Raw genomic sequence first — 24,566 nt, forward strand, 5'->3', positions numbered from 1 at the left:
AATAAACCATTCCTCTGCAGATGATCTGTTAGCTGTTTCACAACTACTCTTTCAAGGATTTTTGATATGAAAGGAAGGTTGGAGATTGGCCTATAATTAGCTAAGACTGCTGGGTCTAGAGATGGCTTTTTGAGTAAAGGTTTAACTGCAGCCATCTTGAAGGCCTGTGGTACATAGCCGATTATTAGAGATAGGTTGATCATATATAAGATCGAAGAATTAATCAATGGCAGGACTTCTTTGAGCAGTTTTGTAGGAATGGGGTCTAAAAGACACGTTGATGGTTTGGAGGAAGTAATTATTGAAGTTAACTCAGAAAGATCGATTGGAGAAAAAGAGAATTGTCAGTCCAATAACCAACGACTGCCTGGTATATGTCCATACTTTTTGATGGGTGGAGCAATGTAATCATGGACTGATATGTGCGTTTAGAACACAGAATTACGGATGAACTACTTGCCAAATTGCACACTGGAGGAGAAGGCACAGATAGAAATGGACTGAAAACGATCTACTGACTTGGTAGAAAATGCATGAAAAACATTTCATCCATTGATGTCACACATGGCATGGAAATATCTGTGTATACCAGCCACAAGTACACCTTCAGAACGTGTCTTCAGCACCGCTGGTAATATTGTAAACCATCTGTGCACACTGCTAAAACCTGATAAGGTAAACATGATTGTTTTCCTAAGTTTTGTTTGGAGGGAATGTTTGACCTTCTTTTCTTGTTTGTTTCAGTGTTAATATAGCTACTTTTTGGATTATTCATTTACTTATTTATTTATTCGCCAGATCGCACAAATGACTTAACGACAGAGATTTTCTTTTTATGTTCGCTGGAAGAGACATTTTGATTTTTAACTTTTTCATTTTGTATTTGTTGTTTGGTCGAATGTGTAAGACAGATAAACACTGGAACAGTCTGTAAACACAGTTGTAGTGCAAAAAAGAAGGTAGTTTGGCTTTGTTTCCCTCCCCACCTTTGTTTTGGTTTTTTTATTTAAATGTTTTGTTTTTTTTTCTGAACATAGTCTACTGCCTTTCTTTCTTTCTGTTATGAGTCTGAGTAAATGAATCGCTGCTGCTCCTTTTTGGCGCACTCTGAGGAGGGTGCATTTGCTCACAGCTAAAAGGGTGTTGTTAAAACAGCGCTATTATTTTTATTTTTTTTCTGTTGACTGCTTCTATTAGCTTCAACCAACATTATTAACAAACTTACTCTTGGGCAAATAAATAAATAAATTGGTCTTGTAAAAACAATCGACGATAGTCGATATGTTTGTCCAATCGCCCAACCTCATCACTGGCCAGTTTATTAGTTACAAGGTTGGACCTCATCTTTTCATCAGCACTGCCTTCATTTTTCAGGTCACAGATTCAACAAGGTCTTGGAAACATTCTTCACAGTTTGGTCCATGTTGACAGAACGGCATCACAGTTGCTTCAGGTTTGTCGGCTGCACAGCAATGAGAAACTTCTGTTCCAGCACAATGGTGCTCTTTTGGATTGTGATCTGATGACTGTGGAGGCGATTTGAGTACAGTGAACTCATGGTCAACAAACCAGTATGATTTGAGCTTTGTGACTTGGCAGATTGTCCTGCTGGAAGCAACCACCAGAAGACGGTATGTTATGGTCATGAAGGGAACAACAGCAACCAGTAGTTCAGTACTAAAGTGCACCAAGTGTGTTAAGATAATCACACGAGGTTATTCCACCACCAGTCTAAACCTTTGATTAAAAAGCTTTTTATGTGCTTTTTAAATACCAAATTCTGACCTTACCATTCAAATGCAGACCAGGTAACATTTTTCTAATCTTCTATTGTCCGATTTTGGTGAGCCTATGAAAACTGTAGTTTCAGCTTTTTGTTGTTAGATGTGCTGCTGCAGTAGCCCATTTACTTCAAGGTTTAGTGTGTTGTGCAATTTTAATTACTGTTGCTTTTCTGTTCACTCGAAGCAATCAGGCCATTCTCCTTTGCCATTGTCTACCCTTAGAACTGCTGCTCACTGGATTTTCTCTTCTGCCGACCATCCTCTCTAAACTGAAGAAAAATCCCAGTAGATCTGTAGTTTTTGACGGCCATGCCACATTCAAAGTCACCTAAATCACCTTTCTTCCCGAGTCTGGTGCTCAGTTTAAACTTCTGCAGGTTGTCTTTACCACGCATACATGCCTAAATGCATTTGAGTTGCTGCCATGCGATTTGCTGATTAAATATCTACATGAACAAGTGGTTTAACATAACAATGTGCCCGGTGATGCGTGTATGGATTCAATCTTCAATTGTGTTCTTTCAAAAAGTTCTTTAAAACCTCAAGGGCCCCATATCGGATTCCAATACACAGCGGTTCTTTGGTAAGTACTTTAAACTTGATCAAGAAAAAAATTGTTGGCACGGATATTAAAATAATTTTCAAATGGCCTTGTCAACATTTATAGTAGATTACACAGAGCTAAGATGGAGGTGATGATACAGTTTTCTTTATTATTAAGAAAGCACAGCATGTCATAATGGTAAAAAAAAATTACTTTGTAGTAGTGCCTGTTTGAAAAGCTAGCTTTTAAATTAATTTAATGGGTTTTCATTGTTAAAAAAACCAAACATTATTCACACAAATCGAGGTGTTGTCTCAGGAAAGGGCGTGTCAGGCGTCAGGAGGGATGGTATCAGAGAGAATCATGGGAGAGCCGAGCTGTAACTCCTGCTGCAAAGATTCCAGGTCAGCTGGAGTCATGCGGTGGACCTCGCTCCAGTCAGATAACAATGAAGCCGAGAGGGGGGCTGAGTCGTAACTGAACACAAAAAGGAAAATGCAGAAAATATGAAAACTGATATGAAACTGAATAAGATAAGGCCACATAGCCTTTGCATGCAGCTCTTTCAGCAGTATTTTAACAAAAAAAACCCAAGTGTGACCAAGACCATTTTCAGCACTTGGTCAAAGTTTCTTTAAAATATGCAGCTCTTCCTCTTTTAAGTAATCATTTACACTGGTGCTTATTGTAAAAGTGACACTAAACACACATTAGCTAGATCATTAACTAAAACTAAACGACTCAAAAACCAAACCAAGGAAGCTGACACATTTGATTACACTATACTTTCAAAATGAGGGCTAGTTAGGTTGTTTGTACGCATGACTCATCCAACTTCACTCTGCTCCTTTGCTGTGCTGATAGCTGTTTACAAGTAGCTTTATAGAGGATTGTTATGACCCTTATGAGGATGTAGTTGATTAGCTGACATACTTACACTACTAGTAGCCATAAACTATTCAGGTCAGTGTGTACTTATGCCACAAATCCAGTGGAAAAATAGGGTCATGTTCTCAAATATGACCCGACTTCTTTTTTTGAGACCAGAGAAGTCGACCCTGCAGGCTACTAGAAAGAATGCACGTCTGAGGGACTTAATATTAAATATCTTCACTTTTCAGAACCGGATGTCAGTTCTTTATATTCAGTTCATGGGGTTTCTTTTAGTCTCTTTTCTGAGACTATTTAATTTAAATAGCAAATAAATAGTACAACAAAGCAGATGCACATAATGTTTTCATAGAAATGAGCAGGAAGTGTTTATTTTTTCTTTCTATAAGAGCTGCGTCAGACCTCACCTTTCTCTGTCACTGTGTTGCAAGTCAGTAAGAGACTGGTTGAGAAGGTCATCCAGGTCAAAGCCCAAGCCGTAGCCAGCCCCGCTGCCCTTAGGGGTGACTGAGAATGCAGGGGGTAAAAGATCCTCTACCTGACACCAGAAAAGAAAAGATTGGGTCAATTGAACTTTGGACCCTTTAAATCGCTTTAAGACAAGCAGGAAACTGTGACGTTTAACCCTGGTATTTATCTAAAGAAGACAACATTTTTAAGGGGAAAAAAACATTGGTGTAACTTCTTTGTAGCAAAATGCACTTGGGGAAAAGCAGGGAAAAGCTACAGTAAAATAAGAATGCACACCTGGGACTTTGAGAGCTGCAGTGTCACCATATGAATGTCAGGGGCAATGGAAGGTCCTTGCTGTCCAGTATCTGTGAACCCCAAGCTGGACTTTGGCTGAGAGGGGACTCCTAAAGACCCACAGAGAGGATTTGTGGTCTGTGGTGCAGTTTTCTCTCCTACAGAGGGACAGATCTTCTCCATTTGTCCAGCACTTGCAGTCAGCGAGTTGTGGTGGGAGTTGTGATTATTCTGCCCCCTGATATCCACATTCCTGTTTGTATCTCTGGTGCTCAGTGGCGGAGCTTTCGACAAAAAACCCTCCAGGGCGAGCAGCTGTGACTGAGGTTGAGGGTCGAGCTGGGTTTGATTCTGAGGCTGGAGCTGTGGCTGGAGAAAGCTCGACGGCAGCGGCTGTGATGTCCTGTCTGGCTGCGCCCTCGCCTCTAATTGCTGCCCATTCCAATTCCCCAAACAGTTGAATCCACTCTGCCCATTGCTCTCACTGTGAGGTTTGAGTGTGTCATTTTTAACAAAGCCACTAGTGACAGTCATTATATCTATGCCTCCGCTTACAGCGACAACTATATCTGCTGGTGGCTTCGTCTGGCTCATGGAGAAAACTAACGATGGTTGCTGGGTGCTGGGAGCCTGAAACAAGCCCGGCTGGTTAGGTTTAACTTGAGACATTAACTGTTCATGAGACTGAACCTTCCTCGCTTCCTTATCTGTTTTGTTGTTCAGTGCTCCTTGAGTGTTGTCACCCATAACTACACCTCTCTGTACATTGCAGTCCTTATTCTTTGCACCGTCGTTATTAGAAGGCTGAGATTTCTCATTGCGGCTGTCCATCATCTTTGTCCAGCGCTGCAGAAGACTTTTATCGTTGTCAGTCAGCAGAACCCCGCCCAGCAAATCCCCTTGTTTTCCCTCTCTTTTTTCTTTTTCTCTCATTTTCCTCTCCCTCTCTCGCGCGCGCTCCTGCCTCTTCCTTCTTTTCTCCTCTCTTTCTCGTTGACGCTCCTGGGCTGTGACAGGCCGACGCGACTCCGGAACAGAAGACAGGGAGGACGGCGCAACTCCTCCTGCGCCCGTGTCGGTGCCCAGAGCCGAGGTGCTTCCATCTGCAAAGAAAATATTCCATTCAGATGAAGGCGGTCTAAAATTTTAAGCGATTAAAAGCAGATTATGGGAAAGAACCAACTTACCACCCCTGGCTCTATTTCTGAGAGCTGATTTCAATAAAGCTGCTTTAAGTGCAGCTTTAGTATCTTCTGAAATAGCACCTTCTTTTCTGGTTCCTTCTGCTGCACATGAAGCAGGTCTGGCGTTCTTGGACAGGGACTGTGAAAGGGATTGAGAAAGTGACTGGGCCTGTGCTGCAGAGAGAGAGAGGGAAGGCACAGCGGTGGGGAGTGTTGTCACTGCCTGTGCTGGCTTTGTAGGAATAGAGTTTGCAGGCTGGGCCATGCTCTGGCTCTGGGTGTTTTGAGCTAGAGGAGCCTGACTGCTTGCTAGCTGCCCTTGTGTCTCGCTGTCTCTCATCGTCTCTGGTGGAGCGTCCTGACTAGACACCGGTGTTGTTAAATCTATAGTCTCTGGCTGACCGTTCTCCGAGTTGGCACTTGGCATGTCCACGTCAACCGGGCCACTTTCACTTTTAGCGAGGAGAGGTAAATTGTGGGTTACATGGGGTGGGGCGACTTCTAAAGCGGATGCAGGCTTACTGAAGGTCGTCATGTGATTTCTAAATGTGTGGCTCCCTTCTGCTGGTGTGTGGTCTTGTTGCCGCTGAGATTTCACCTCTCTCATTTGCTGTGCTGCTTGTGGGTGCTGCGCCAAGGGAACCACTGATGATTCGTTCAGGTTGACAGTTGCAGGCTGAGCACTGCAGTGGTTACTGCTTTGTGCTGCAGCTCCACCTTTCACCCTCACCAAAGGCCTGAACTGCAGCCTCTGACGAGAGCTTTGTTTGTTTCTGTGAAAGTCCTGGATCTCCATCAGAATTGCCTCTTTAATTTGTTCTTTGTTCATCTGAAGCTTGTCAAACTCAAAGTCAAAAGCTGGCACGCAAATTGGCTCGTCATCTGGGTCATGGTATTTAGCCAGGTAAGGATGCTCCAGAGCTTCTGTCACGCTTATTCGCTGGCGAGGGTCAAAGCGCAGCATGGCCGCCAGCAGGTCTAAAGCTTCCGGTTCAGCTTGTGGATATAGTTTGGCCAAAGGTATGGGCGATCGTGATGGAAGACTCTGAACATATGCGCGGACCCTGTCAGCCCTAATAGCACCAATAAGACCCTCGGGAGGAGTGCCTAACACATTCAAAATAAGCTGGAGCTGGTGTACATAGTGCTTTCCAGGAAACAGCTGCTTACGGCCCAACATCTCAGCAAAGATGCAGCCCACGGACCACAAGTCAATGGCCAAGCTATAGTGATTCAGAGACAGCAGGAGTTCAGGAGCACGGTACCATCGAGTCGCCACATATTCAGTCATGAAGGAATGAGACTCCTCAGGGTGTGAACTGAGACCCCTTGCCATGCCGAAGTCACCGATTTTTAGTTCACAGTTTTCGTTCACCAGCAAGTTGGAAGGTTTGAGGTCACGGTGGATGACGTTGGCAGAGTGCACATACTTAAGGCCACGAAGCAGCTGGTACAGAAAGTAGCGTGTGTGCTCTGGTGTCAGCGTCTGGGCAGAATGGATAATCTGGTGCAGGTCACTCTCCATGAGGTCCAACACCACATACCTGCACACACAGGAAAAGCAAAAGTAAGGTGAACAACATGCGCACTTGGCAATATATATTTAAATACTTTTTATTTATAAACTGTTGCCCAGGGCAGACAGGAGACTAGTGGCACGTCATTCTTACCCAATGAAATAGACTTCAAATAAATTTACTAAAACTTATTACTGATCTTGTGTGCACAAAGATGTCAGGTCAACAATTTTGATTGATTGTTTTTCACATTTTATAAACTGTTTTAGTTTTATTTAAATGTACAAAAAACATTGTGCATGTTCTTTTTTTTATTTGTTTGTTTCTAGATCAGGTAGCCCTTTTGTAGGGGGCAGGGGCAGGACAGTAAGCATGCCCTTGTACAGTAAAGGGGTTGCATGTCATGCATTCCTCAGCTCTGATTAAAATCTCTTTGAAAAAACTGCCAAAATTCCTCCCTGCAGGAAGAAGGCTGGACATAACAGAACAACATCCAATTTGATGACTATGTTTCCAGCTCTTGCATTTATTAATAATCTACAGATCTATCTGTGGACGTGTTATTAGCCAAAGTTAGAAAAAAGAAAAGTACATACACAGACTTGAAGGCAGAATGAGGGAGGTTCGGCTGCAGGATGTCTTTGATGGCGATAATGTTGTCATGTTTGAAGTGTTTAAGAATCTTCAGTTCTCTCAGTGTGCGTTTGGCATTTGTCACCACTTCAAAAGCGTTGGAGATTTTCTTTATTGCCACCTGCTGGCCTGCAAAGTGTAAATGCAGAACAGAATTAAGGGAGAGCCACATTTGATCATTTATTCGGCACTGTACTAAAGACAGAATTAATTACATATATATTTTAAACTAAATTAGCCCTACCATTGTCCCTCCTCCTGGCAGAGGAAACAACACCATAGGCCCCGGTGCCAATGGTTTCTATGATGTCATACTCCTCTCCGACATCAAACTTCACATCTAGAGAGTGTGCTTTAAGCAAAGCCAGGTTTTTAGCTGCCGTGCTGGTGTCTGCGTTGCTGCTCGGTACCTCAACTCCCCGTGGGTTCTGGTTTTCTCTGGTTTTGTCCGTAGCCATTCTTTCAGGGGACGCCACAAGTTGACCATTTTTACTCTCTCCGCCCTCCTTAAGTGACATTTTTCTGTAAAGAATAAAAAACAGAAAAGTTGAAAAAGTTATTTATTTATTTATTTTTAATTTTCAAAAAAACAAATGGAGTATAACACTTAGTACATCAAAAACAAAATATCCAGATATACCCCACTTTAAACTTTTTACATTTTGGGAACAAAAAAACCAAAACAAAACAAAAAAAAGTATAGGGAGAGAAGGCAACAATGTCATACATAGAACTCAACAGGAAATAGAACACAGCACTCAAGTCTCTAAACAGATGAGATTTCAACAAAGTCCGGTTGAATAGGCTTAATAAAATTGACCCACTCACACCATAACTTGGCCAAAACATTCTTCTTAAGACATATTGAGAATGTAATTTTTTCCATTGCATAAATCTCATTCACAATGTCCCTGCAATCTGACATAGTGGGGGGCGCGGGAAGGAGCCGGCATCTTGTAACTGCTTTTTTGGCAGCTGTCACAAGAATCATAAAAAGATATTTATTTCTCATGCCCTGCAGATGATCAAGATTAGTTAGGAATATAGTAGAGAATTGTAAAGGTATATTATTTGCCTTAAATATGGTGATTAAGGCTTTGTGGAACTCGTGCCAAAAGGGCTTAATCTTCGAGCAATCCCAGAATATGTGCCAGTGCCTTGCCTCCTGTGCCCCACATCTTCTCCAACAACCGAGGGTACCCGTGTGCCAATAAGTCATCTGGTTTGGTGTTATAAAAAATCAAAATGCTTAACCTCAAAATCCTTAAAAAAATAATATTTGAGAAAATATAGAAGGTTTACGTGACCTGAATACACAGATAGTAGGAATGCTGATTTAATTCTAGCTGTTTTACAAAGCTGAATATATATATATATATATATATATATATATATATATATATATATATATATATATATATATATATATAGTAGGGGTGCAACAATACATGTATCGATATTGAACCGTTCGATACAGTGCTTTCGGTTCGGTACGCATGTGTATCGAACAATACAAATATTTATTTTATCAACTTTTCTTCTGACGATGCTGTCTACGTTGAGTGCTCAGTGGATCTGCGTTCGACTACTCCGCCTAGGCTGCACTGTCGAGCGCAGATCCACTAAAGGCAAGCTGCACAGCTCTACTACTCTTTTTGAGAATTAAGTTCAAATTTCTGATGAAGTTGCAGTTGCTGACAGGGATTTCTGGGATTTCAAGTCTTATAGTGTGTAATTTTAGTGAATAATTACATCAACTACATATTATTTATTAATGCAATCTGCACTAGTCTCTTATACAATGTCAGTCTTACATTTACTGCTTTTTAACAAGCTTCATTTTGATTTTTCTTTTTATCACTTGAGACCATCAATATGCGCCGGTGGCACTTTAACTTTGTTTTTTCTATTGTTGACCGTACTATTTGCATTCTTTATCTGACTTTAACACAATTGTTGGAATATCTACCTATCTATCTATCTATCTATCTATCTACTGGATAACATGTTCAAAATTTATAATATTTTTTTCTTATATTATTTACACAGGAGTTGTATCTTATGAATGCATCAAAAACCTGCTATTAGCTCAGGGATGTCAAGGTCATTCTACATGCTGGACCACATATAGCCCCGTTTGATCTTAAGTGGGCCTGACCAGTGAAACTGCCCTTTCTGTCAGTAAAAAGAAATGTACCTACACGTCTTACTGTAGCAAAAAGACATGGAATTTCAACAAGTATTTATTAGTTTGTCTACATGTTAAAGAAAGCTTCTGTAGTAAATAAAAGAAATGTGTTAACATGACTCTCTTTGTTAAAATGGTAAGAAGTAAATGTTTAAAATTCCATCCATCCATTCATTCGCTTATCCTTTTCAGGGTCGGTATAAAATTACAGAAAAAAAAGGTTCTGGTAGCTCATTTGTCCAGACGAGGGGTCTCAAACTTAGATGAGCTGTGGGCCACTACTGGTACTGTAGTACCACTTTAGTGTTCATTTTCATGTTTTTTTTTTTTTTTTCATTTCTAATATTGTATTTTTTTAACTCTTAACTAACCAAAGCCTTTCACTGAACTACCAAGTGTACCAAGTATGACTGCTAGTGAAAATTGTTTTCTTTACAAATAACTCTCACTGGACTAACACAGCCAATCCCTTAACATGTTTGTACTCATATGTCCTTCATATTAATTTTGTTTTGTTTTTAAAGAAGTTCTTTTTAACATTGCACTCAACAACAAACAAATCCTTCCTAACGAAAAAAGTAACTTCAAGGGCCAAATCGCATTATATTTCTTCACGTCAAAATACAGGCCACAAGTAGGGGTGATGTGGGCTGCAAATGGCCCCTGGGCCACGAGTTTGAGACCCCTGTCCTGGACTGTCCTATATTTGTAAACAAAAAACTTTCTATTACTTCACAGAAAATGTCACTGTTGTAAAACAGAGCTTTCTATAGTGATATTTAAAGAACAAACTTTTATGTCAGTTTATTTATTTACTTAATTATTTGGGGGGTAGTATGAGTGATCATGGGAGAGTCAACAAGACAAAGCTGTAACATTTATTAAAATAAATGTAAACAGACAAAATGTATGTTCTCCTTTACATTTTCGAGTTTTACAAGTCTCTGCTAGGCCGATTCTAGCCCCCGTGTGTTATGCTGGAGTCTGTAGCAGCAACACTATGCAGTGTTTCTGTCACCATTAAAATCAATTTTACTGAAAGCTAAAATTAAGCTCATATAAAAGCATTTTCTTTGAACACTTGGGCGCATGGAAGCCATCCCAGGAGTGCCTCTGTTAATGTGGGTACTGAGGAACAATAGAGACTGCACCACCACATGCCAAAGTTTTGCTCAATTGAGATTTAGGAGAAAATCTTAAATAAAAAGAAACTGCTGCTTCTGATAAATAAAAACACACTTTTAAACGCTGATAAACTGTGTGAGAGTGACCTGGTAGGGCTCAAACTAGGTGTGATCAGTAACTCCACACCCGTTAGGCCTGGCAGTGAAAGTGGCCAAAACCAAACCTGTAGCTCTCTACTAACGTCTCCACAATGAAGCTGGAGTCTTCATGCGAGAAGCTGAAGGCCAAACCCAGCAGAGGCTGTCTATAAGAACGCATTCATTTCTGTACTACATAGTTATAAACTAACCGCACGACAAAGACGTAACCGTGATCGCCACTAGTCGCAGGGGCGTAGGCTAATAACGTTACCTGAAGCTGGAGCACTCTAGACACAGAAACCGTTAAACCGCATTTCTGTAGATTATATAACAAAACGGACAAACACTGACACGTTTTTCTGTTAAAGGAATGTGCGCTCACCTTGTGAGTCACCCACAACACCCGCATTGACGTTTTAACCCCGTAGTAGCACGACCATCTTTTGTTTTTGTCTGCCGCTTCCTCATATAGTTCCGCGTAGGGGTTGAGTGCCATGTTGCGGACCAACCACATGCGCTGACGTCAAGTAGCTCGTCCAATAGGAACAGAGGACGCGTTGGGAGGCGGCACATTACTGGACAGTCTCCACTTTATTTATGTAAATATAATTATTTATCTTTGTGATTTTTTTCTGTTTCTGTTCTTTCTGTTTTCCCCACAGTTCAATTGCTTTAGGAGGAGTCAGATTTGTGCAAAGATACCTGTTCGTGCTGGCGCTTTATATTAACTTTATATATAATATATAATAACATATATCCAACTAAGCCCGAAGACTGCGATTATAGGCTCAAACAGATGACAAATGGCAAAGCTGGAGAATATACTAACTACTAATCATATAAAATTATATTACTGAAATCTTCCAAACTATCCTGATAGTATAATTCACAGCTTACTAAGCACGTTGTGTTACTTTATTTAAAGGATTAAGCAGTTGTTACCTCTAGTTAAGCTCAATTTTAATGACGCATTTCCGAGTGGATATGTTAAAAAAAAAAAAATCAGACACTTTTGGTTAAGTAAAAACAAAGAAACAAACAAACTCTTTCAGGTATAATAGTTTAGCAGTGGAATATTCCAGTGGCGTGAGATGAACAGCGAGGGTGGTTATTAACATTCCTCAAAGCTCAAACAGACTGAAGTCCACAGAAAAATACAGTGCAAACACCCATTTGCCAACATCTGGACTCCACCGTCCAATGAAAAGCAGTCGCAAAACTAGCACAGACCAATCAAAAGCGACAATCTGAGCACGAACACGTCGTCTTGACTAGGAGGACGGTGACGCTTGAAAGGAAACCAGACTGGACCGTGCAGTTTCAACACATTAGTGCAATAACTTGATCTTTTAGTGTCCTAATGGGTGCCATTCAGGGGTTCCCCAAATGGGAGCGAAAGGTACGCATGTTTTTGTGCCTTTTCGGTTTGGTTTTGTCTGTTTATGCCCTTCACGTCGAGGTATCCAGGGAGAGAAACCCAGATTACAGAGCTCTGTGCGACCTGGGGGAGTCTGTAAGCTGCTCCAGAGTTTTTACCTCAAGGTATGATTTGACTCCTGCTTTTTGTTTTTCCTCATACCTGCGCTTTTTGTGCAGAATCAGCTTACCTCGATCTGTTTTCAAGTGACCACTGATCCATATCTGATCCTAACCTTTAGCATATTTTTCTAGCCTTTCTACCCCCCATTGAATTGCCACGTGTTCTTAATTTATCTGAAAAAACTTTACATCAAGTAGCTTCCCGTTTTACATTGTGAGCATACAAGCATACATTTATTTTGACATTTCTTGTCATTTTTAAGAGAATAAATCTTTATTACATGTTGTACACTAATGTTGTACACTCAAGAAATGATTCTTTGCCCTCATAAACATGAAGCAATGAGTTTAAGTAAAATTCAGCTGTAATGTATAAAATCGAAGGTTTATTTATTAAAATAAATAATCATTAATGAAAATATGTTGATTGTAAACTGTGTATACAATTCAAGTAAATTTCATTTGCTTATATTTAACATTTAACATTGTACTTATGTAACAAAATTACATAGAACATTTACATGTAATTAAGTTACTGAAAGTAAGCATTTTGGCCATAGATACCTTTTGTGTACATTTAAATGGTCATATCACATTTCATATCTCTGTAAGGCTGATTATATTTCAATGGAATAAAGAAAGAAAAAAAATATTGTTCATTTTATTTTGAAGAAATTGCTGCCCTGACTGTTACTTATTTCTTTCTGACAGATGGGGACGTGGTTTTGGTTTGGTCCAGTACTTTGTGGCCAAAGATAGTCCTCTAAACCAGCCCAACAGTGTTCTTGGCATCATATTTTACACTCTGCAGATGGGCCTTGGTTAGTCTGTGATTGTCTTCTTTAAATTACAGTGCATTGCTGAGAGCGTTTTATTCAGAATATCATTTGCAAGCCAATGTGTTTGTGATCCATGGCAAGCACAGTATTTCAGGTATTTGAGGATTGCATAATATGTATATGGAGCAATACATTTACTCCGCTCTGGACGTGAGACTGTGTGAAATTTCACAATGATGTACTATGTTTGACTGAGGTCCTGATATCCTCTCTATTTGACTTTTTTCTTTACAGGACTGTCTGTGTCTAAAAAAGCAGCAGCTTTTTTGGTCTTCTCCTCCTGGGTCTCTGTGGCCGGTTCACTCTATCTTGCATCTATTCTTGCATTTGTTCTGGGAGACTTCTGCATGGTCTGTGTCTCCACGTATATTGTCAACTTTGCATTGCTCTACACCAACCTGAAACGGAGGAGAGCAGTTCAGGAAATTAAGGAAAAAGCCAGATAGAAAGTGTTGCCTGTGAAATGTAACAAATGTTCCCTTCCTGCCATCCTGAAACCCCGCTGGATTCATCTCACAGTATTTTGCCAGTGTTTACATGAGTTTACATTCAGTATTTTCACAGAAAAACAACTGGAGATTTAACTCAGAATATCTATAAGTTGGTTCTCAGTGCAGAAACTTTGTTGTGCAGCAGCTACTTTTGTATATTGTTATTAACTTGTAATGATTAAAACACATTTTTGAATTCTGACTTTTGTTGTGATTTAATTCTGGGCTGTTATATGGTCAAATGTGTTAAAAGTAGCTATACCTGTCTCCACAGTACATTTACTCAGTCCTACCAGCAGATGGAGATAAATGTCTATTTAATAGCAGTTCAAACAAACTTTATTGGAACGACTTTTCAAGTTACCCGTCCTCCCCAAGAAAGTCACCAGACCTACAAAAAACGAAAAAAGGATGATAAAAAAATAAACAAATATATCTAATAAAGTGTGCATCATTACGATATGTACAGTTTTTTAACTAATTTATTAGATCACATGTCATAAAAAAAGAACAAGCAGTGGCAGCTCATTAGCTGCCACTGCTTGTTATTATTAAAATAAAATTTATTTCAACCGTGGTTCAAAAGAACAAAAACAGTTAATATGGTAAAATGTGGAAAAATTACCAATAATTGTATTGTTATTTCATGGTGCAAACACCTCAATTTCTTACATTTAATGCTTTGTCTATTTCTTAATTACCCGAGAACTGATGAAAATAATAAGTAAGATAACAAGTTTGAACCGTTTGCTCAGGAATTGTACCGAGCCTTCGAAACAATCTGAAACAATCTCCACAGTGACATCTGCTGGCCAACGTGAATATCGCCACATCTTTTTAATGCTGCTCTGTGAAACAAATGAGGCAGACAAGCCCCGCAATTCCAACAAAACGACTTATTATAACAGACTGTCAGTAATGGTGATGAGCACATCTTTTGGAGAAATCCAAATCCAACCAAGGCAAGAAAAACATTGAGACTGTTAAAGACAGCAGGCAGTAACCGTAATAAACAGTGTGCTTCAACAAAATTATATTGACTATTGACATATTTTATTGAGCTCACCCACCAGTCTCCGTTTTTCTCGCCATGTCTATATGAGAGTAATCGCTGAATAAGATATTTATACATTATTTATATATCTATACAATATCTATCTAGTTACACTTTTGATTCCAGTCTTTAAGTGATTAAATTGTGTATATTGGACTTTAAAATTCACAGCAAAAATAGTAATGAAAGATGTGGTATTGTTTTCTTTTACACATGTGAGCGTAATAAATAGAAGAGGTAGTATCAAAAACATTAATTCAGTAATTACAAATGATTCTGGTTCATAAGAAAATAGAATCTTGGCGCTTCCCATGCATACTGAAAACACATTAATGCCCTCCTTTGCAGATTTCACATTTTTCAAAACCATCCTCTGGATTGGTCTCATTTGCAGGCCGGCTTTGGCCTGTAGCCAGAAGGGCAGAATGACAGACTAGCACTAAGTTCACATAATAAATAAATAAATAATAAGGAAGAGAGACTAATTGGCTTCCTGAAGGTGGGCAAGAAGATAATGGAATCAGAGTGATGATGACAGAATTAAATTTAGATAAGTATAGAACATGTAAAGTGTAAACACTCTGGAATCTAGGCAAACACGAGAGCACAGACTTCTTGAACTTTCTGTAGCATAATCAATCAAAAGTAAAAGAAAATATAAATCTATAAAATACAATCATTTTATGCTTCCTGGCTTCACTTTTTAATAACTTTGAGGGTATGGAAATCTGTTCAGTGTGGTAACGTTTGTAGAATTCAAATCACTGGCCCTCTAAACTGTCGTTTAAATAATGTTGGTGTGTCATCCTAGGCCGGGTTTCAGTCACATCAAATCAGCTAGTCAAGTCATCCTCTATGACTTCACTAACTTTGACTGTAATCAAAACTTTCCATAACATGACTGTTGTCATTTTTTTTCACCCAAAATTAGTCAGAATTTCCTGAGAAGGTAGCCTGGGATTCATCACCAGCAGACAAACTTGTAAACATGGTGAGATTATATCGAATTTAAGTGATTTCTGTAGATATACACTGACCAACATTACACTAACCTTATTATAAAAAATATATCAGTTTATACAGTGGGGCAAAAAAGTATTTAGTCAGCCACCGATTGTGCAAGTTCCCCCACTTAAAATGATGACAGAGGTCAGTAATTTGCACCAGAGGTACACTTCAACTGTGAGAGACAGAATGTGAAAAAAAAATCCATGAATTCACATGGTAGGATTTGTAAAGAATTTATTCGTAAATCAGGGTGGAAAATAAGTATTTGGTCACCTCAAACAAGGAAAATCCCTGGCTCTCACAGACCTGTAACGTCTTCTGTAAGAAGCTTTTCTGTCCCCCACTCGTTACCTGTATGAATGGCACCTGTTTGACCTCATCATCTGTATAAAAGACACCTGTCCACAGCCTCAACCAGTCAGACTCCAAACTCCGCCATGGCCAAGACCAAAGAGCTTTCGAAGGACACCAGGAAAAGAATTGTAGACCTGCACCAGACTGGGAAGAGTGAATCTACAATAGGCAAGCAGCTTGGTGTGAAAAAATCAACTGTGGGAGCAATCATCAGAAAATGGAAGACATACAAGACCACTGATAATCTCCCTTGATCTGGGGCTCCACGCAAGATCTCATCCCGTGGGGTCAAAATGATCATGAGAACGGTGAGCAAAGATCCCAGAACCACACGGGGGGACCTGGTGAATGACCTGCAGAGAGCTGGGACCAAAGTAACAAAGGTCACCATCAGTAGCACACTACAACGGCAGGGAATCAAATCCCGCAGTGCCAGACGTGTTCCGCTGCTGAAGCCAGGGCATGTCCAGGCCCGTCTGAAGTTTGCCAGAGAGCACATGGATGATACAGCAGAGGATTGGGAGAATGTCATGTGGTCAGATGAAACCAAAGTAGAACTTTTTGGTATAAACTCAACTCGTCGTGTTTGGAGGAAGAAGAATACTGAGTTGCATCCCAAGAACACCATACCTACTGTGAAGCATGGGGGTGGAAACATCATGCTATGGGGCTGTTTTTCTGCCAAGGGGACAGGACGACTGATCCGTGTTAAGGACAGAATGAATGGGGCCAAGTATCGTGAGATTTTGAGCCAAAACCTCCTTCCATCAGTGAGAACTTTGAAGATGAAACGAGGCTGGGTCTTCCAACATGACAATGATCCAAAACACACCGCCCGGGCAACAAAGGAGTGGCTCCGTAAGAAGCATTTGAAAGTCCTGGAGTGGCCTAGCCAGTCTCCAGACCTCAACCCCATAGAAAATCTGTGGCGGGAGTTGAAAGTCCGTGTTGCTCGGCGACAGCCCCAAAACATCACTGCTCTTGAGAAGATCTGCATGGAGGAATGGGCCAAAATACCAGCTACTGTGTGTGCAAACCTGGTAAAGACCTATAGTAAATGTTTGACCTCTGTTATTGCCAACAAAGGTTATGTTACAAAGTACTGAGTTGTATTTTTGTTATTGACCAAATACTTATTTTCCACCCTGATTTACGAATAAATTCTTTACAAATCCTACCATGTGAATTCATGGATTTTTTTTTCACATTCTGTCTCTCACAGTTGAAGTGTACCTCTGGTGCAAATTACTGACCTCTGTCATCATTTTAAGTGGGGGAACTTGCACAATCGGTGGCTGACTAAATACTTTTTTGCCCCACTGTATGTTGTGGGGAATTATTTTTTAGTAACAAATAAGTAATTTTAGTCAGCAAAAGGAAGGCAAGTGTGCACAGTGACAGTGTAGACAGATTTATGTTTCCACAACATGTGTAACACAACTACAGACAACATTACAGATAGATTAATGAGTAGACGATTAACGGTTAGATCTGCAGATTAGGTACAGTCCATGTAGAAGTGCAAGAGAAGTGATTCTGTCTGTTTCTAATGTCAAAGTGACCTGAGAAACATGTTTTTGTTCTCAGAAAATAAAAGCCTGTTCTGTAATTACAGCTTCTCTGATGTGAACATTTCTCGCTTTTATATCTTTTCCATGGCTGAAAACTTTTTGTTTTTATGTAGCTTCCGAAAAAATGGCAGTTCATGACTGACTGGACAGCTCAACTAAATTACGCAATCATTTTTCATGAAAATTTCTCATTTCATTATTTCCTCTTTTTCTTAATCACCACAGTTTACTTCCTGATAGTTTTCCAATTTAACACTAGTTACATATCTTGAACTTTTCACTTCCCTATACTTCTCTTTTGTAACAAATTTTGACCAGAGATAACTAAGTTTGACTTTAGCATGTTTTGTTTTGGCTCAAACAGTGGAGTGGGGTAAAAATATGAAGGTTGATGCTTTGCATTTTACTGCAGGTGAAAGAGTATACACTGCTTGTCCTTGTGGCATGTGCATAATAACTCTCCTATAAACCTCTTTCAGTTTTTAATGACTGATTAGTTGCGTGAACTACTAAAAGTGACCTTGTCTTGTAATTCTGTTTTCCAGACTACCTTGTTGGAAACGGTACAGGTTACAATGAAAACAGCTCCAGTGTTGATGTCTTGATGTCACAAATGTGCTCACACACTGAGCTTACACAAGTAAAACAGCAGAAAGAAGATGAAAAAGTAAATTCATGACACAGTTCTGGTGTGAAGACTCAAAACACACAATCACACAAAAGTGCAAATTGCTCTGATAACACAAGGTCATTGCCGTGATGTAAAAAAGTGCTGATTATGTACATTTTTTCTCCAAATAGCACGAAAAATGTTAGCTAATCCTGGCTATATTTAGTTATTTTCCTATTCTGGTTAAACTGGGCTTTCTTTGCATTTGCTGTGCACAGCAGACGTCCAGTGAACAAATTAGAAAGATTTTATCTGTCAATGGCCAACAGCCCATATTCAGTTACAATATATTTATGAAGTGATTATAAGTCAGCCTTTTGCTGAGTTGAAAATTGTGTTTCACAATGAGGCAGTAAAATAACACACACACACACACACACAAATGTATATATATATATATATATATATGTATATATATATATATATATATATATATATATATATATATATATATATATATATACATATATATATATCTTAGCTGTTCCTAGGAACAGCTAAGATACTACGCAGGTATCTTAGCTGCATCTTAGCCGCAGCTAAGATGCGCTCTTCTGGACAGGGATCTCTGATGTTCTTCATGGGATCTGCTGGAGCCACTCACCTAGCTTGGGAGTCACTGCACCTAGTGCTCTGATTACCAGTGGGACCACCGTCACCTTCACCCTCCACATCTTCTCGAGCTCTTCTCTGAGCCCTTGGTAATTCTGCAGCTTCTTGTGTTACTTCTTCCTGATGTTGCTGTCATTCAGTATCGCTATGTCAATCACTACAGCAATCTCCAACATTACTATGTCCAGCTGGATAGCCATCACCATTTCATCTGTCTGTATCTGGAAGTCCCACAGGATCTTAGCTCGGTCATTTTCGGCCACCCTAGGGAGTTTCTCCCATTTTGACCTCAGGACTTCGAAGCCATATTCGGCACAGATGTTTCTGTATACTATTCTGGCCACTTGGTTATGGCGTTCCATGTACGCCTTGCCTGCTAGCATCTTGCACCCTGCTGTTATGTGCTGGATTGTCTCAGGGGCATCTTTACACAGCCTGCACCTGGGGTCTTACCTGGTGTGATAGACCCCAGCCTCTATGGATCTTGTGTTCAGAGCTTGTTTCTGTGCTGCCATGATTAGTGCCTCTATGCTGTCTTTCAGTCCAGCTTTGTCCAACCACTGGTAGGATTTCTGTATGTCAGTTACTTCCTCTGTTCTTCCATGATGGTTCCCCCTCCTCTTCCTTTTTCTTTGGTTTCTGCTGCCTGAGGTATTCACTGATCACACGATCTGTTGGGGCCATCTTACTGATGTATACATGGATGTTTGTTGTCTCATCCTGGACTGTGGTGCTGACAGTCACTAGTCCCCGGCTTCCTTCCTTCTGCTTACCATTTGCCTCAGGGTGCTGGACTTGGGGTGAAACCCTTCATGTATGGTCAGGAGCTTCTTTGTCTTGATTTCAGTGGCTTCTATCTCCTCCTTTGACCAGCTTATTATGCCAGCAGGGTACCTGGCCATGGGCAGGGTGTGGGTGTTGATAGCCCTTATTCTTACCGTTCAGCTGACTCCTCAAGACTTGCCTGACCCTCTTCAGGTACTTGGTGGTTGCAGCTTTCCTAGCGGGCTCCTCGTTGTTCCCATTTGCCTGTGGGATTCCCAGGTACTTGTAGCTGTCCTCAATGTCTGCAATGTTGTCTTTGGTAGTTCAAGCTCCCTCAGTTTTTCCCTCTCTTTGGTACCATCCAACTACACTTCTCCAATCTGAATAGTCATTCCGATGTCACTGCTGTATATCCTGGTGGTGTGGATCAATAAATTGATTGTCTCATTCACTCTTGGCATACAGCTTGATGTCATCCATGTAGAGAACATGGCTGATGACTGCTCCATTCCAAAGTCGGTATCCATAGACAGTCTTTTTGATGATATCACTGAGGGGGCTCAGGCCTTTGCAGAACAGTAGTGGGGACAGTGCATCTCCTTGGTAGATCCCACACTTGATGGTGACTTATGAAGAAATATAACAGAAATATAAAGAACTGCTAAAAAAGCAAGCAGAAAAGAAACAATAATGAGAAGAACTCGCAAAAAGTTGTAAGGTCTAAAAGGTGTAGACTTAAAGTGCAGCACAAAGCTTCTTCAGATAGATGATAAAATAGCACAGAATAAAGATCTACAGAAACTGTGCCTGAAAAAGGAAAAAAAAAGTTGAGTTGATTGGAGGTGTGGTGCTTGTATTTGGAAGATTTTGCTGTGAACAGCCAACATGCAGTCAAATAGAAGGCAGGAGAATAAACCGGCTGTTCTTCACAGAACTATCGAAGGTGTACTCTGAGTGGCAGGGGAACAATATGAGAACAGCATCTCAGACTTGACCAGACTGACCAGACTGAGCAATACTGGAAGAGCATAAGGGAGAAGGAAGCAGGACAGAACAGCAATGCTTGGTGGCTAGTGGATCTACTAGCAGACCACAGCAACCTCCCTGAACAGAGTCTAGTGTGGACAAATGTCGAATGAAACACACAAAATTGTATGCAAACTAATCCATACATATATATAAATACATAGAATCAGAATTAAACCCCTAAAACATTACAAAGACACCTAATCCCCGCATTTATCGCCTGTCTGCATGTGTGAGGACATGATAACAATCCACCCCCCTAACCATCATCTGGTGACTGCTATTTTTAATTATAATGACCAAATCCAGTGATTTGTATCATGAGCTGTCTTTTGCAGGAACAAGATGAATAACTCAACTAGCTGATGCCAGACTGTAGTGTTTTTTGTTTTGTTTTGGGTTTTTTTTTAGACTTTTCTTTTAGATAAGTCACACAGTACACTCAGAAAGTGTTTTCCCCCTAACATTTTGTCACATTTTGTCATGGGAAGCTCATTATACAATTGTGTAAATTCTTTTTTACATTCTACACTTAGAATGCCCCAGGGACAAATTCAATTTTCCATTTTCAATTCAATTTATTTATACAGCACCAATTCACAACAACAGTCACCTCAAGGCACTTTATATTGTGAGGTAGACCCTAGAATAATACATACAGACAAAAAAAACAACAACAATCATATGACCCACTATGAGGAAGCACCTTGGCGACAGTGGGGAGGAACATCTCCCTTTTAACAGGAAGAAACCTCCAGCAGAACCAGCCTCAGGGAGAGGCAGCCATCTGCCGCAAGCGACTGGGGTGAGAGAAGGAAGACAGAACAAAAGACATGCTGTGGAAGAGATTAATAACAAGTATGTTTCAATGCAGAGAGGTCTATTAAGATATAGTGACTGAGAAAGGTGACTGAAGAAGAAATACTCAATGCATCATGGGAATGCCCCAGCACCCTAGACCTATTGCAGCATAACTAAGGGAGGATTCAGGGTCACCTGATCCAGCCCTAACTATATGCTTTTTAAAAAGGAAAGTTTTAAGCCTAATCTTAAAAGTACAGATAGTGTCTGTCTCCCGAATCCAAACTGGATGCTGGTTCCACAGAAGAGAGGCCTGAAAACTAAAGGCTCTGCCTCTACTTTTAAATACTCTGAGGACCAACAAGCCTGCAGTGCGAGAGCAAAGTGCTCTAGGTGATATGGTGTTCACTATTTTGGATTAATTAAGGCTTTTCAGGGAGTTTTTAGGACATCCTGATAATAACGAATTACAGTAGTCTAGCCTAGAAGTAATAATTGCATGAATTCGTTTTTCAGCGTGATTCTGAGACAGGATATTTCTAATTTTAGAGAGATTGTACAAATGGAAGAAAGCAGTTCTACATATTTGTTTAATTGAAGGTGCATATCCTGGTCAAAAATAACTCCAAGGTTCCTCACAGTGTTACTGGAGGCCAAGGTAATGCCATTCAGAGTAAGAATCTGTTTAGAAACCATATTTCTAAGATTTCCAGGGGACAGTACAATAATCTCAATTGTATCTGAATTTAGAAGCAGAAAATTAGAGGTCATCCAGGTCCTGCAGTTTAACTAATTGCTGTGTGTTATCTGGCTTCATGGATAGATAAAGTTGAGTATCATCTGCATAGCAATAAAAATGCATGCTATGACTTCTGATGATACTGCCCAGGGGAAGCATGTATAATATAAACAGAATTGGTCCTAGCACGGAACCCTGTGGAACTCCATAATTAATCTTAGTGTGTGAAGAGGACTCTCCATTTACATGTACAAATTAGAGTCTATTAGATAGATATGATACAAACCACTGCAGTGCAGTACTTGTAATACTCTATTGCTGTAATGCTCTAATCACTCTAATGGAATATTATGGTCGACAGGATCTAATGGTATCGAACACTGAAGAAGATTTGTAACATTTGTAACCTTCACTAAAGCTGTTTCTGTGCTGTGATGGGCTCTGAAACCTGACTTAAACTCTTCAAATTGGTCAGTCTTCTGCAGATGATCTGTTAGCTGTTTTATAACTACTTTCTCAAGAATTTCTGAGAAAAGCAAGGTTGGAGATTGGCCTATAATTAGCTAAGACTGCTGGGCCAAGAGATGGCCTTATAAGATGGCCTTATAAGTTCCAGTTTAACTACTGCCAGCTTGAAGGCCTGTGGTACATATCTAATTATTAGAGACTGGTTGGAGTAATTAATGGTGGGACTTCTTAGAGCAGTCTTGTAGGAATGGGGTCTAAAAGACATGTTGATGGTTTGGAGGAAGTAATTACTGAAATTAACTCAGACAGATCAATTGGAGAAAAAGACTCTAAATAAATGGTAATGAAAGGATCTGTAGATAACAAAATTAAAATTCTCTTAAAATTTTATTTGTGAAGAACTACATGAAGTCATTACTAGCTAACGTTAAAGGAATGGTTGATAGGCCAAATTTTCAGTTTTGGGTTGGTGAATGGTCTGGCCTGCAGCTAGGGCAGTTCAGCATTTCGACTCGTCTTCTGCAAAGGCATGCCTTTGTAATCAGTGCAGTTTGTGGTTAAACATTGTTTTGCTAAAATATGAAAGGCCTTTTCTAAAAAAAAAAGATGCCATCTGGATGGGAGCATATGTGTATATACTTTTCAGCATTAATTGTGTTTTTTCCAGATGTGAAAGTCACTAGTTCCATTAAACTGAGTGCTGACAAAAACCAGCAATTGAGAAACTTTCTTTTTTACGGTAGATTTCTTTAGTTTAAGACCTTCATTCTGGGCCCGTGGTACATTTAGAGCTCCATTTTTACCTTAACAATGTCTCTATGCATTTCTACATTCAGTTTCTGATCAGTCTTAACAGGTTTTAATTAGTTGAAAAACATTCCTATAACACAATGCTTTCACTGTTATGCTGAATTGTATTGAGCAGCTGATTATTGATGCCACACTCATCATGGCAGAAGTGAGACCAAACATCTGACCACTGCCATAAATCTAAGATATGCTGGAGTGTTGCACTGAGATTGTTTACAGGATTTCTGAAGCTTAGTTGGAATGATCACCAGGTTCTTTGTTACTTCGAGAAGCCTATCAGACTACTTTCATTGGCCATTATGGCCATTCTTTATAGCCTTCCCAGATCTGTTGGGTGATATTGTGAATGTCTCAGAGCTCTGCAGAAAGTTGCTTCAGTCTCATGGTGCATTTGTCTTGGTTATCTTACAAAATATTTTAACATGGTTATATCTGTATAAATCTTTGGTTTCAGGCAGTTTAGAATATCAGAGGTGACTTTTAAAAAATATATTTTATAACCATCTATAGATATTATGTTTCTGTTTTGTAACCATGAAGTATGAAATGATTCATGACAAGGCAAAAAATTAACAGAAACAATTTTAGTGTTAGGGTGTAAAGGGAATTAGTCATAATGTTTTCTGAATGTGATGTAAATAGTTGTCACATCATGACAACATGATACTGGATAGTCATTAAGACACATGACAAAACCAGTAAATATTTTGTCACTGAAATATAATTTTATGTCAATATAGTAAACTGACTGACTTGTACAGAATTTTACCACAATCTCAGCAGATGACGCTGACTCAGTCTTTGGATATTTTACATATTTAATCTCCTTATTTGGTTCACAATCCACAGGGAGGTTTTTCGATGACTTTGAGAAGAATATTAATGTGGAAAGAAATACAGAACTGTAAAAAGGGCAGAAGTCTGTAACGAAAACTACTGCCAATATTCGTGTTTATTACAAATATGACATATAAAAAAAATTATATATATTTTTTAAATTGCACTGTGGTCTTTAAATCTTTGTCCCAGAAATTAAGGGTAGAAGGAAATGCTTCAGTTTTCTGGC

The 24,566-nt window shown here is 39.7% G+C and overlaps 2 protein-coding genes and 1 pseudogene across 3 annotated transcripts; 1 reads left to right on the top strand and 2 right to left on the bottom strand.

Moving 5' to 3' along the window:
• Nucleotides 1–2,481: 2,481 nt before the first annotated feature.
• mapk7 (mitogen-activated protein kinase 7) lies at nucleotides 2,482–11,248 on the bottom strand. 2 transcript variants are annotated; one of them, XM_006805723.2, is made up of 7 exons: nucleotides 11,136–11,248; nucleotides 7,545–7,822; nucleotides 7,264–7,429; nucleotides 5,154–6,694; nucleotides 3,967–5,069; nucleotides 3,627–3,757; nucleotides 2,482–2,805 (listed from the first exon to the last, which is right to left on the bottom strand). In XM_006805723.2, exons 2-7 carry the CDS (start codon nucleotides 7,816–7,818, stop codon nucleotides 2,658–2,660), a joined length of 3,363 nt encoding a protein of 1,120 aa, XP_006805786.2. In that variant the 5' UTR covers nucleotides 7,819–7,822; nucleotides 11,136–11,248; the 3' UTR covers nucleotides 2,482–2,657. The 2 variants fall into 2 exon arrangements, with proteins under 2 accessions (XP_006805786.2, XP_035770201.1); XM_035914308.1 differs by lacking the exon at nucleotides 11,136–11,248 and having other exon boundaries at nucleotides 7,711–7,778.
• A 738-nt stretch (nucleotides 11,249–11,986) lies between these two features.
• vkorc1 (vitamin K epoxide reductase complex, subunit 1) lies at nucleotides 11,987–13,801 on the top strand. Its single transcript, XM_006805722.3, has 3 exons — nucleotides 11,987–12,295; nucleotides 13,004–13,113; nucleotides 13,366–13,801. The coding sequence occupies exons 1-3, from the start codon at nucleotides 12,114–12,116 to the stop codon at nucleotides 13,575–13,577; spliced, it is 504 nt and encodes a 167-aa protein (XP_006805785.1). The 5' UTR covers nucleotides 11,987–12,113; the 3' UTR covers nucleotides 13,578–13,801.
• Nucleotides 13,802–18,818: 5,017 nt separating this feature from the next.
• On the bottom strand, nucleotides 18,819–19,575 carry LOC148101754 (uncharacterized; annotated as a pseudogene).
• Nucleotides 19,576–24,566: the final 4,991 nt, after the last annotated feature.

This window comes from Neolamprologus brichardi, chromosome 8 (assembly GCF_056152115.1).
Source record: "Neolamprologus brichardi isolate AB-2024 chromosome 8, ASM5615211v1, whole genome shotgun sequence".
Lineage (NCBI taxonomy): Eukaryota > Metazoa > Chordata > Actinopteri > Cichliformes > Cichlidae > Neolamprologus > Neolamprologus brichardi.

Coding starts and splice junctions, on each gene's coding strand:
- mapk7 (XM_006805723.2), bottom strand. CDS start 7,818: ATGTCACTTAAGGAGGGCGGAGAGAGTAAAAATGGTCAACTTGTGGCG. Junction 7,430..7,544: donor TGCCAGGAGGAGGGACAATG/GTAGGGCTAATT, acceptor TACACTTTGCAG/GCCAGCAGGTGGCAATAAAG. Junction 3,758..3,966: donor TGCAGCTCTCAAAGTCCCAG/GTGTGCATTCTT, acceptor TTCTGGTGTCAG/GTAGAGGATCTTTTACCCCC.
- vkorc1 (XM_006805722.3), top strand. CDS start 12,114: ATGGGTGCCATTCAGGGGTTCCCCAAATGGGAGCGAAAGGTACGCATG. Junction 12,296..13,003: donor TCCAGAGTTTTTACCTCAAG/GTATGATTTGAC, acceptor TCTTTCTGACAG/ATGGGGACGTGGTTTTGGTT. Junction 13,114..13,365: donor CACTCTGCAGATGGGCCTTG/GTTAGTCTGTGA, acceptor TTTTCTTTACAG/GACTGTCTGTGTCTAAAAAA.